The sequence below is a fragment of the Amblyomma maculatum genome, chromosome 4, assembly GCF_055883805.1.
Source record: "Amblyomma maculatum isolate TAMU_Amacu chromosome 4, ASM5588380v1, whole genome shotgun sequence".
NCBI classification, from domain to species: domain Eukaryota; kingdom Metazoa; phylum Arthropoda; class Arachnida; order Ixodida; family Ixodidae; genus Amblyomma; species Amblyomma maculatum.
Genome location: NC_139347.1, coordinates 33,714,960 through 33,728,028, shown reverse-complemented (window position 1 = coordinate 33,728,028; position 13,069 = coordinate 33,714,960). Strand labels below are relative to the sequence as shown.

General features: G+C 47.7%; 1 protein-coding gene across 1 annotated transcript in view; it reads left to right on the top strand.

Annotated features, from left to right (window-relative positions):
• Positions 1-646: 646 nt before the first annotated feature.
• Positions 647-13,069, top strand: part of LOC146190664 (uncharacterized) — a 61,649-nt gene continuing 49,226 nt past the window's right edge. The window contains exon 1 of the mRNA XM_084601043.1: positions 647-733. Coding sequence (XP_084457169.1) covers positions 681-733 — 53 coding nt within the window. The 5' untranslated portion in view covers positions 647-680. The remainder of the gene's footprint in view (positions 734-13,069) is intronic.

Genomic DNA, 13,069 nt, shown 5'->3' with positions numbered 1-13,069 from the left:
AGCTGGTTCACCGCCTGCCGACGAAAAAACGACCACACACTGAGTAATAACAGTAATAATAAATAGGTTTTAACGAGAGGTGCAGTATCTGTCACACTGTTTACTGTGGATGGTGGTTTGTGGGGTTTAACGTCCCAAAGCGACTCAGGCTATGAGAGACGCCGTAGTGGAAGACTCCGGAAATTTCGACCACCTGGGGTTCTTTAACGTGCAGTGACATCGTACAGCACACGGGTGCCTTGCTTTTCGCCTCCATCGAAAAGCTGCTGCCGAGGCCGGGATTCGATCCCGCATCCTTGGGAATAGTAGTCGAGCGCCGTAACCACTGCGCCACACCGGCGGGGTCCGTTTTCTGTGGACACTACAGTTTGTACGTGATGTGCGTCAGCCGCAGTTGTCACTGCGCTCATCACGCCAATTGTGGCATTTATTGATCCCCAGACATACGCTCCCGATACTTTGTTAGCGGCAGAGATTTAAAGAATACGAAGCGACTGCGCTCAGCCAGCTGTTAAAGCCTCGAGGAATTGTTCCATTAAATTTTTCTATCTGTACGTACGACCGCACTGCTTTTGATGCCATCTGCATTCGATAGATAGCGGATGTGCTGTTCTTTTCACTCTAGTGCAAAAGATGCCTGCCGGTCAAGGGGGGAAGCAATGGCGTGATTCCATCGGTCCATGCCCACACATCCAGAAAGGAAAGCTGCACGACGACTGTCCGACGAGCACTTGTAAGCATAATTTACTTCCACCGCAAACCAAAATGCTCCTGACAAGATCGCAGATACAGAGCACGGAGTATACACGCTTTCTGCATATAAAGCTGCCTAATTATACCTCAGACTTTTTTTTTTTTTTTTTGCACCACAATCTGAAGCGCTTAGCTAGAGAGTGGAACTGATTAACCCGCCAAAATTAGTCGAATAGGATATCCATATTAAGGCGGCTTAATCTGAATTCATAGTTAAGTTACGTAACTTATTTTTGATAACTCAACATGTTTTCGAACAGAAAATCTCGGGTAGAATGAGGTAAAGAAAATGGCTACACAAAGTCAGTAACCGAACAAGGGTAACAAGGTTAACTCTTGTTCAATTATCTGTGATATTGCCCATAGAAGGCAGAATGCTGGTCGAGCTGCGAATTCTATTGGTAGCATTGTTGGGAAGTGTGCTGTTTGTTTCAGAGCAAAACAGTCATGTTTATAGCCATATACCTGCGCCTTCTGCAGTAGCATCTATTGGGTCAGTTGTAAGACCGTAATTATATAGCAAATTATTTAGATTTAAATACGTAGATATGTCACCTGCTTTGGTGTACAGGGAGGAAAGTTGCGCACTGCGGGTTGCACCTACAAATCATGGCAGGAGCAGAGAAAAACGTAACCAGAAGGTGACCGTCAAGAGAAAAACCAGAGAGTGGCAGATGGTTGCTACCTAGGAAAGAGGATGTCACGATGAGGGCAAATGAATATGCACAGCCTGAGGGTGGTTTTACTGCAGAATGCGAAACTACATTAGTAAACCAAAGTCATTGGTTCTCGCGCCAACCGGCAAGCCTAGTTCCACTGAATATTTTTTTTTCTGTCTCGGTCCCGACCAGAAGACACCGTCCAGTACACTATGAAACTAAAATTCTTTACGAACCAAACGCCTCAGTTAACATCGTTTGTGTTTGAGTGCACATGTCCTAGCGCGCGGGAACGACAGGCTGCTTGAGTCAGCTCTCCAGGATGCGCTCAACAAGCGTGAGCCCCTACTACGACTCGCACTTTCTCGCACTTACAGTGTCCACTCAAAAGACGACAAGGGCAACGCCCTCGACAACAGCGTCCGCACGTATACCTTGGCACGCCAATCCACGCACAGATTAGGGTTTCGCCCCACATAACGCCTCGCTGCATTGCGATGCGTCTCCAGCGATCTTCCATCAAACGCGAAAGCACGAAAGAGTGCGCGCGTACAGCAAAGAGTGACATCGCAGAGGGCGACTCGAAACAGCGAGACGAAACAAAACGAACAGAGATGAAGAAAGCAGAAGATGAATGTGCGCAAGATAGAGCAGGCAGTGAGACGTAGGAGCTTCTGTAGCTCTCCTCGCGGCTGCGACGCCCCTGACGCGACACAAAGGATGCTTTCTCCACGAGCGTCCTCCCTCGGGCGAGACAGAAACTGAGAGGCGCTGGCTCTTTGTCACGCAACTTTTCAGAGCTTCTCCGTTCCGAGAGAGGGGGCTACTCGTCGCGCGTGAACCGACCGACGCGTGAACATCGAAACCGAGTGATACTGCGCGGGGATGATAATGAAGACCGCTGTAAAAAGGGTCTTGCTCAGTGCAGTGCGTAGCAGTGGGCGAAAGGTGAATGGCGCGCTGTCGGCTTGCGCGTGCAGCTCTGTATGATCTCTCGGCCTTGAGAATGGGAGCATGACGCGACGCTCTCGTCGGAGGCCGCCAGGCTCCCAGCTGGCTGTGAGCGGCGGTCTCGCTGGCGTCGCTGCCTTTTCTGCGATACGTGAGGCGACGGCGAGAGTCTCGGTCGCGTCCTTTCAGGCAGCTGTGCTGCGGCAGCGGCACTAGCAGCGAAGACGCGCTTGGGCCTCCACAAAAGGGCGCCGTGGTCCGTGTCCCCCTGGGTTGGTTTCCATACTCCCCAACCCTTCACGTCGTGGGACACAGCGTGACAGCTTTGTGGGGCGGTGCCTATCGCGCGTAGCTGCGCGGTTCTTGAACCCTCTCTGACAGTGTATTCGCTTGGTTCCCAAGACCACAAAAGTTTCGAAAGAGTCGCAAGTCGAGTGATGGAGAACGCCTAGCGTCTTGAACATTAGGTTCCTGTTTCGTGTGGCGAAGAAAACATGCAAGTAGTATAGTCGAGCCTAGTTATAACGGTCAGTTACAACGAATACTGACTAATTGCGAAGGAGGATAAAACTACGACGGAAATATGGGTGATGACACTCAAAAAAACAAACAACTGTCACACCACTCGGATATATTTAATGAAGAGGCACAGCAAACTCGATCCACACTACGAAAACAGACACCTCCCGCGATGTCAGTTATCGCAGAGAGTGTCCGTGCTCTTGTGATCGCCACCCAAAACAAAAAAAAATTACGAAGGACTTTAGCGACTAAAGTAGTGAAAGGCGAAAGCATTCGTGCCGCATTCTGCTACGCAATTGGCACTAATAAGTAATTGATTAATTAACAAATCAATAATTATTAAGTAGGTAATTAAGTAAACAAATATGCATTAATTATTTAATCAATGAATTACTTAATTCGTATTTAATTATTTACTAATTGCAAATAATTATTATTTGATTACTGATTGCCATATGGCCATATAAGGCGCGCATTTGTGCACTGTGGCGGTGTTCTGTGATTGGTCGAGACCTCTATGACGTTATCCTGTCTCGGCCAGTGAGAGCCACCGCAAAATCGGGACTTGTTTTGTTCACGACAGCCTAGCCACTAAAGGCTTTCGCCTTGAAAAATCTAGCGCTTCAACAAACTATCGTTAACGGTGGCATTGAAAAAGCAGTTAACCGTCCACCAGGCGCACCCAAGCAGGCTATTATAGTTCAATCAGTGCGCGCGGGTGTGCCGTGTGTGGGAAATGTTTTAAATGGAAACGTGGTAAGTGAGAGAGGGGTAGCTCTTAAAGCGAGGCTACTGCAGCTTGCGAATAACAACCAATTGCAATGATATCAGAAGTCTAACTACCAGCTACGAAGTACACGTGTCTTGCAGGCCCACCAGGTTACACGTTTCCTGGCCGTTTGGGTGTCGGCCTTCCACGTCGATGCGGCTTGCAAGCAGTGCGGAGGCGACTGGCAGTCTGCGCGTCACTCCCATGTATAAAGAAGAAAAATATGTTTCAATCGGCGAAAACTAAAATCAGGCACTATCCGATGGTTTCTCATGAAGTGCTATACTCTAAGAAACAAAAAAAAAAAAGAAAACACCGGCTGACGGGGGGAGTAACGTACACTTTGGTCCCCAAATCGGGCCGTTATTCCGCAGAGGAGCAACTGCGGAGAGAAGCGTACCGTGTGGAAGTTTTGAGGACTAATGTTTAGTATTGGCTTGAAAAAATATTACCGACGATTACATTACTTTCTAATGTGCAAAATTTAAGCGAAGCTCATCAGCTGTTTGCCGGCTATACGTCTCGCCTCGGGCGGTGCACATATTGAAATCCGAAGCTCTGATTTGCCGCCGCACGGGGTTGGCACTGGAGAAGGAGCGAAGAGAGCAATGAAATTATCGGGAGGTCGCGGGAGGCAGCGCGTGGGCCCATAGGAATGTTGCGCGGCGAAGAGGTAGCAGCGATTGACTGATGCCGCTGACGCCGCTAGGGGGAGTTACACGCAACGGCGAACGGTGGCAGCAGGAGCGCGCGCTGCCCGGGCCGCGGAGCTGGTTACGAGGTACAACGGCGACGACGACGCGAAACGCAGGAACGGGTGCCAGAGAGCTGCGCTCTCGGCGCGCTTTTCTGGTGCACAGCACGTGTTTCTGGATCCATGGAAAAACGTTCATCCTATCTGGCAGGGGAGCCCTGGCCAATTCAAGACCAAGCACATAGGTAATTGCACTCCCATGCGCCCCCCCCCCCCCCCCCTCCAAATGGCGGGGGCGACAATGGGAGCACAATCACCTATTGCGCCCTGTGACGAGAGGTTCCAAGGAGCACAATTACCCTTTATAGTGCGCAAGATCCTGATGGGCCCAAGGCGCCCCTGCCTTTCCCAGTACTGCAAACATTTGTAAGACTAAGTATAAACATACCCCGCGAGACACAACAAAGGCGTAATTTTAGAGCCTTTCACTAGAAAAACAGGTTCAGTGGCGAGTGGCCGATTTTCCCCATGGTTCAGCGCCTCCTTCGGCGCCGCGGCATGAGCGGGCATGCAGTCACTGCCGGTCGGAATAGTCACATGACCTGCCCATTACCGACCGCGATGACGCGTGTCGGAACTCTGCCTCGTTCACACTAGAGCATTCGGCGGAGCGAGCGAGCGAAATCCGAGCAGTTGCAGCGACAGCTCCTTGGCACTGTTGGCGTCTTTTTCAGTCAACGATGCCCTTGTTTGTGTGGCCGCGCCATTTTGTTTTGCGCGTTGGAGGAACGATCTCGATGCTCGGTGCGTCATGGAAGTGCAGAGACTTCAACCTCGAACCATGTCGACCAGATTGCGGCAGGTATATTGCATGCTTACTAGGTGAGAACTTTCTAGGCTACGCCCAGGCGGAAAAAACTACAGAAAATTTTCTGATGTTACGACAGAATTTCTGTGCGGTTTTTGACGGGAAACCTCTTGTGACAACAGAATATTCATTAGTGACGTCAGAAATTTCTGTAGTTACAACAGAAAAGTACTACAGAACTACAGACAACAGAAATATACTACAGAAAAACTACACAACTACAGAAAAGTACTACAGAACTATAGGAAAATGTGATGGTTACGACAGAACTACAGCATATTTTGTCATATTTTTGACACAGTTCTGTAGTTTATTTCGGCTGGGCGTGGTGTGTTATACAAGCTCATGCAGTCGAAAAAAATTACAGAACGGTGTCAAAAATACGACAAAATATCCTGTAGTTCTGTCGTAACCATCAGATTTTTCTGTAGTTCTGTAGTTTTTCTGTAGTATATTTCTGTTGTCTGTAGATCTGTCGCACTTTTCTGTTGTAACTACAGAAATTTCTGATGCTACAGCAGAATGTTCTGTTGTCACAACAGGTTTCCCGTCAAAAACCGCACAGAAATTCTGTCGTAACATCAGAAAATTTTCTGTAGATTTTTTCCATATGCTTCAAGCGAACGCTCATTCATGTGTGGCTGGTGTGTACTCGTAGCGTGAATCACATGGCTACATAAAGCTTTTTGTTGGCATTCGTTCGCGCAGAATAGATGACGTGTATGTTTTCACTTCTGTTTCTGTGCAGCGGCCTCCAGCCATCGTAAGTATTGCACGAAAACTATGTGTAACGTTTTATTCTCGGGGACTAGGGTCGTTTATAGAGCTTGACACGCATGAAAGACGCGCTGTCACTAGCACTTTTGTCGCGACGTTGGAAGATCTCCCGTTTTTGTCTTTTATTTTTAATTTGTCACAGTCTCTAACCTTGAAAAATTCACTTATCACGCCACTGGCATGACACTTGTCACATCTCGATAACTGTTGTATAGTGGGAATACCCCTTTTCGAACTGCATTATATATACACACTTGCGAAAAAAGCGTCCTTGGCTTGCTGAGGAAATGAATAGCGGAGATGCGCAACACTTTATTCTTCGACGACATTTCGACCGGGGCCCGGTCTTTCTCAAGGCTGCGGTTACATTGATTGAGCTTCCGTTTTAAAGGTTTGAAAATTGTGCAGACGCAGGAAAGGGGAAACACAGCAAAACAAAAATTAGAAAGAAAAAATTACCATGAGGGACTTGCTGAAAGCGAGAAAAGAAGGAAACGACGAAACGTGAGTAAGGGCGGGCGGACAATGCAAAAATGAGGGGAACGAGGGAAAAAAACGAAAAAAAAAAATGGGAAAAGGAGAGTTTTCATCTTCGACCTGGAAAGAGGGGAGGCAGAATAGCAAAAGAAGAAGAATTGAATCTGATTCTGAAGGGAGTGTGAGTTTGACCTATGTATTGCATCTGGCAGCGACCACATTCTAGTAACTTTGCCTGAGTCCCAGTTAAAGGACCATAAACACAAAATTTTGGTGGCATTTTTCTTCTTGTTAACGATGCGTAAGTCATTACTGCATATCGATCTGCATGCAGTTTTCGCTTACGACCGCTAAATAAATTATAATTGAATTTTCTTTTCTCACCACTTTGTTTCGACAGCCGAGGGATGGCTGTGACGTCACAGTATTGTCTTGATGCGCTGCATGAAAAAACAGCGATATAAACGTCGATTCTTCGCTTGCAGTGATTCCTGTTCTTGAGGCTGGCTGACCTTATCAATGTAGTGAATTCAAATGACAAAGTTGTATTTTCATCCTTCGCGTGGCCTAGACTTGACTGTGACGTCACAGCCACCGCTCGCCTGTCTAAACCGAAACCGAAACAAGGTGAGGAAAGAAATTCGATTATAGATTATTCAGCAGTCGTAGGCCAATATGACGGGGTGATTCCTGCACACTAATGTCCTAGGCATCATTACAAATGATAAAACACGAACCCAAAAATTAGTTGTCTATAGTCTTTTAAGTTTTTCTTTAATGTCATGTTTGAAAGCGAAATGTGTGCTGTTAGCCTGTTTTTTTTTTTTGTCTGCATGTGTTTGCACAACTGGTATCGACTTTTGCCACAAGGTAGGCAACCTGCGGGAGGGGGTTAATTTATTTACTTTAGTGTGGACTACGTAATTTTGTAAGTTTTTTGGCCATCTGTATGTTACCCGTGGAGGATTTGTGATACTTTTGGAGAGTCGGTCACTCTGTTCAATAATATTAATATTAAAGTGCACTTTAATATTATAGAGCGGAGTAACCAACTCTCCAAAATTTTCCCAAATCCTCCACGGGTAACCTACAGACGGCCAGAATATATACAAACATCCGGGAATCCTTTCGGCCCTTCGGGGTCACTAACCCATTGAAGCATTTCAAGTAAGAAATTCACTGTGAAGATAACCTTAGACCTGTGCACCTGTGTTTAATTATTTGCCTTCACAAAGAGACATAGCCGGCGCCCTTGTCTGGGATCAGACCAAAAGTGTTTTGTCTGCTTTTCTCCTCAATCTTTCACTTCCATTAAATTGCATTCCATTAATTGCTCGCGCGCAAATGTCCACAAATGACTGCGCACCAGCGACCACTGCAATTATTTACGATATAGTCACAAGGCATTATATACATAGCCATGCGCACGTACCGTCCTGTCGCAGACAGGTCGCGTGCTCGGCACAATGCACAAACTGTCGGGGTGGGGCGCCCGGCAGCATACGTCCGAGGTAGCATACATGGCAGTAATTGAATTACAGTAATGGAATTACTATACTTTAATTACTTTTCTTGGTAATTTGTAATGTAATGAATTCCTTTTTCCGGTTGGTAATTTAGTAATGTAATGAATTACTTTTTGGCAGTAATTTTACAGCAAAAGTAATTAATTCCTTTCGAAATCACTTTTACTAAAATGCGCCACTACTTTTTCAATAGACGACGAAGTCGAGTGCCGCGAAAGCAGGAACGGCGTGCGGCAAGCGAAGCCAGCGTAACGGATCGGCAAAGGGGGACAGAGTTGAGCGGAACAGTGCGTCTGAGACCTCAACCATTCGCCAAGAAGCAGGATACAAGGCATCAAGGGAATGCTGAAGGGAGAGATGGTGCCAGAAGGCTGGAGCTGAAAACTAGTTTGGAGCGCGGCGTAGCGGCACTCCCTGTTGCGTCGGCTAGGGCCCAGTGGTGCCTGGTTACACTCAACACCACGGGGCGAAGGAGGATTGGGGTTGGGGATGATAGGCAGAAGGGTCCATGACGTGAGGCACCGTGGCTTGAGCATTACTGAGCACTGAGCACAAATGTGCCGACATCGATTCTTGGTACTGCGGAAGCAATAAATAACCTAGCTTTTCGGGCCCTTCAAATGGCGGAGACAGCTCCGGGCCAGCAAGACGCTGGGTTCGCCGGTCACTTCAGGACCGTTCGGCCATGTTTTTTTTTTTTGTTTCTTTTTGCGGTAGTCTTGTTTTTGTAATCGCACGTACTGTAGGAGAGAGAGAGAAGGAACAGCTCTCTGGGACGGAATTTGGCGGGAAGACGAAAGCATGTGGGTGCTTCGCGTCAGGAGAACAAGTTGTTTTGCTTACTAGCTTTGCTTAGTTTTTGCATGGATGGAAACTTTAAAGTAATTTAAAAGTAATTTAATTACTCAGTAGAAGTAATTGTAATGTAATTTCATTACGTTTTGGGAGCAGTAATGAGTAATGTAATTTAATTACTTTTCTGCGATTTTCAGCAAAGTAATTAGTAATGTAATTTAATTCCTTTTCAAAAGTAATTTTGCCATGTATGCGAGGTAGCATGCACACGGAGCGTTCGTGTCACGCGCGCACTACCTGGCGAAGATCAAGGGGGACTTCAAGCCAAGCCTGCTTATGAACGAACAGGGAAAACATTGGAGACCTTCTTTCGGGAATCTTTAATTTTTCACACGGAATGCTTTCAATGTTTCTCTGCTATGTAACCCTTCTCTCTCCCTGTTAACCCTTAACTGCAGCTAGTGCAGCCTTCGTTTCCTGCTGCAAATGCGGCTATGGATTTCCGACGTTGCTGCTTGTATTCGAGAGCTCTTGCAATATCTGGGGGTGCCTAGCGATACCATACAGTGTCGCCATGCTACAATTGTTTTTCCATTCTTCAACTTCAAGCATGAGATGGGTTTTAAGACATGCCGACACTGCCTGAACGACGCCGGGTTTTCCATTAAACGAGAGCCTTAATGCTGCAAACTAAAAATATTGAGAACTCTTGACAAGTTGCACGATAGCATTGACACTCAGCTCCCACCTGGCACGCATTGCCGTTATTCTGGTGTCCCGTGTGCCAGCCACGCCCACAAGGCTGTGGTGCCGGCATCGTTGCCGCACGCAGAGATCGCTCGTCGAAGGAACGTCGCCATCCACTGCTCTGTCAGTCGCAGGGTCCATCTCGTGCGACGACTCGACCAATCACGAGCAGCGGAAACTGTGAACGCGCTCGTTAAAGTCTCCATTCGGCGAAAGATCCGGCGTTATCATGACTCACGAGAAATTCATGCCCATGGCTCTGGAAGGTGGTAGTTAAGCAGTGACGTAACGGGACATGACGTAGCCGACCACTGAATCTTCGATGTGGGACGTAACAAAACAACATGATATCCCAAAGTTGGAAGGAGCGGCCAACGGACGGCTCATGTGAAGAAACATTTACGGGGGTACCGGATGCCGAGTCAAGCGCGCTTATCGTATAATACACACAGGCCAGCTTGTGCGCCTTGGTTAAAACGGGGTTTTAAATCTGTGTCCGATGGTCACATACATCGGGTAGAGGGATAACGTGGAAGACTGTATGCTAATAAGAATGTGCAAGATGCTGGCGGCAGAAATTGAAATTGGTAATTAAGGGAACAGATACTGCTACTAAGCGAACAAGGTTTCGCAAGGGAAGCCGCAGTGTCACTGACGTTAACGCGTCACACCTTTAAAGTCGAAGCTCAATTAAGTGTCCCCAATATGTCTCTCATTCACCACGACGCCTCAAGCTTCCTTTTAACCTAGTCAAACGATTGTGGCTCCATGGCCTGACTTGTAAGCCGCGAGTCCCAAATAGGTATCTATAATTACTAAAGTGTTTTAAAGGTCAATTAGAATGGACTTTTACTTTGCCTACTATGACGATTAAGGAATTCGGTGTCTCTTAAAACTAACAACTACATTTTATGCGACATAAGGAAGGAGTTTGAGGTTAGAAGCGTTTCAAAAATTCTTTGAGAGACGAAGCGTGCACCTGGTGGTGCGTAGCGAAGTCGGGCAACTTAACGGTTATGACGTAATAGTGTAACGGGCACTTGAAAATAGTCGTATAAATAGATAAATGTGAATGTACATCGGTTTGTGGGAAAGGAAAGACGCAGTATCTGTCACACTTATCGTTGGACATGTCTAGGTAATGGTCGTGAACGGCGCCATGAGGCAAGGGCTCGAGGAAGGTGGGAGTGAAAGAAGAAAGCGAGAAAGAGGAGCCGCAGTGGAAGGCTGCAGTATAATTTCGACCTATAGGTGCAAGCATGCTAAAAATAAAAATTGGTTTTGAACAAAGAGTGTGGATTAACGGCTTACTACTGGGCGGGCACCCAAGCTGCACGCGCGGGACGGATGAAAGAGGGCCAGTGAAACTATAGTCCTGCGGGGATGTTCTTTTTTTTTACGTGAGTGTAGTATTTCGCGTAGTGGATTAGCGCGAGGTGACGGCTTCCGCAAGTGCGCTTTTTGGATGCGCTCGCGAACCATACACACAGGCCTGCAAGCTGGCGGCGTGCACTCGTAGCTTGTATACTGCCACAGAAAGCTAAGAGGAAAACGAAGACAGGCAGTTGATATCCATTGAACAATAACCCCTTCCTTCTCTTCCTTAAAATTCCGTGCAAAAATTTATCTATATCCTTGACTGTTCCACATTTACTTTTGTTTGGCGCTACTCAGCTGGGAGTCAGCAACGGGACAGTTCGCTCAGCGGTGCACACATTCGTTAACACCTCTGGTCGGATTCCTTGCTAGGTGTACCGCTTCCGCTGCTTCCCCTCTTCAGGTTCTCGTTGAGCTGAAATTATTCCTGTTTGTTTTCTGATCAGTAGGGTCTTTTTTTGTCGTATTGCATATTACTATGTATTATTTTTTTTATTTTTATTCTCATATCCAACAGCGGAACTCCCTTACTACTGGTTTCACGCGTGGCCAATATCCCCCTCGTGGGTATGTGCCATTATCTAAGGGCACAACAACAACAATTCCCCCAACTCAGCGCGCCGTGTTCGAGAAGCGCTCACAGCCGTCAGATTAAAGGACTCCAGCAACGAAGGGAAATTCAGTGTCGATTCCGCCTCATACTGATTTCAGCAACTCTGCGCACGCCCTGTCTTCTATCCAGTAGCCTTCGTATCATGTCGCTTTACGTTCCTGCGTCACGCTGGCCTTAGCCAGCATCGCAACATTCGCTCTCTTTCCCGCTTATTTCATGCCATATCTTTGGCTTATTAAACGAATAATCATCGCTCTATAAACAATATTCGCTACATTGTAATCAAGGCTATCCCGATTCGTTCGAATGACGGTGACAACCACTGTATGTTTGAGTCAAGGAATGGCAGAGGATGCATTTACATCCTCATAATCATATTAGGAACGCGGTTCTGTATATTTATTGCACATACAGAGTTTGTCATGTTAACGGCAGGTAGCTCCAGTCGCTGTAAGAAGCGCGAGGAGGCACGACGGGCATGCACACTGAGCGATGGAAGCTGCGAGAGCTCCTTGTGTTTTTTCGGCACCAGTTCACGTTGCCAGGCGAGCTGGCTTTATTTATTTCCGCGCTCTTTTTATAACGCTGGGCCCACGGCAAGCTCCGAGGAATTCATGCCACGTATCTGGGCCTCCCCCGGCACCTGGATCCATTAGCACGCTCCGCTCTGAACCATTACTGTAGTTGAGACAGCCAGTGAACAAGTACACCGGGAGCAAGAACATGGTCTAGATGCCGTGTCGCTGGCTATTTTATTAGATTCAAATCTGATAAAATAAAGAGGGGCTCTCCATAAACAAGGCATTCTTTTCGATAATGAAACTGAGTTTTCTGTTTTGCACTGATAGTGCGGCGCACTCGTCGCTTTATTGTCAGCAGAGAAATCATGTTGCAACTTGCCCCGTAGTACATTGGCAGGGGACAAAATGTGGCTAAATATGTCACGGCCGGGACGTTGAGGAATGAACAGGTATGAATGAATACAACAGTTCGCGGTTCTTTTCAATAAAACAGTCGTTTGAATACTTTCTTACCACTAGACATTTGCTGTGCGTACGCAGTAACCCGTACCGCTCATCACGATCGAACGGTGGCATGTTAATTCTACACCGCCCGCACGTGCACGACCAACTCCGCAATCGGGAAGTGCACCCCAGGGTAGCGGCCTCGTTCGCCAGAACCTTCTACGGCTTTCTGCCGGACGACGACAATGCTCCATAATATATCGCGCAAAGCACACCCCAACGGATGGACGGCGTGGCGAAGAAGAAAAGCCTCCCCGCTGAGCCGACGTCCGAGTTGGAGCAGAAGGAGCGGTGGCGGGTGCAGCAACCGCGAGAGCCCGTGTGCGCGCGTAGCGGTGCGCCGTCGGCGTATCTGTCTGCGCGAAGCTTTCCCCGACCCGTAGGGAGCGCGAGAAGAGACGGCGGGGGCAGCCAGCGCTGTCACAAGATGGCGTCGTCCAGCCCCTGCCGCCGGGGCCCAGCGCCCGCTTCCCGCCAGCCACAGGTGTTGTCCAGACGGTCCCCCGGGCGTGGCGA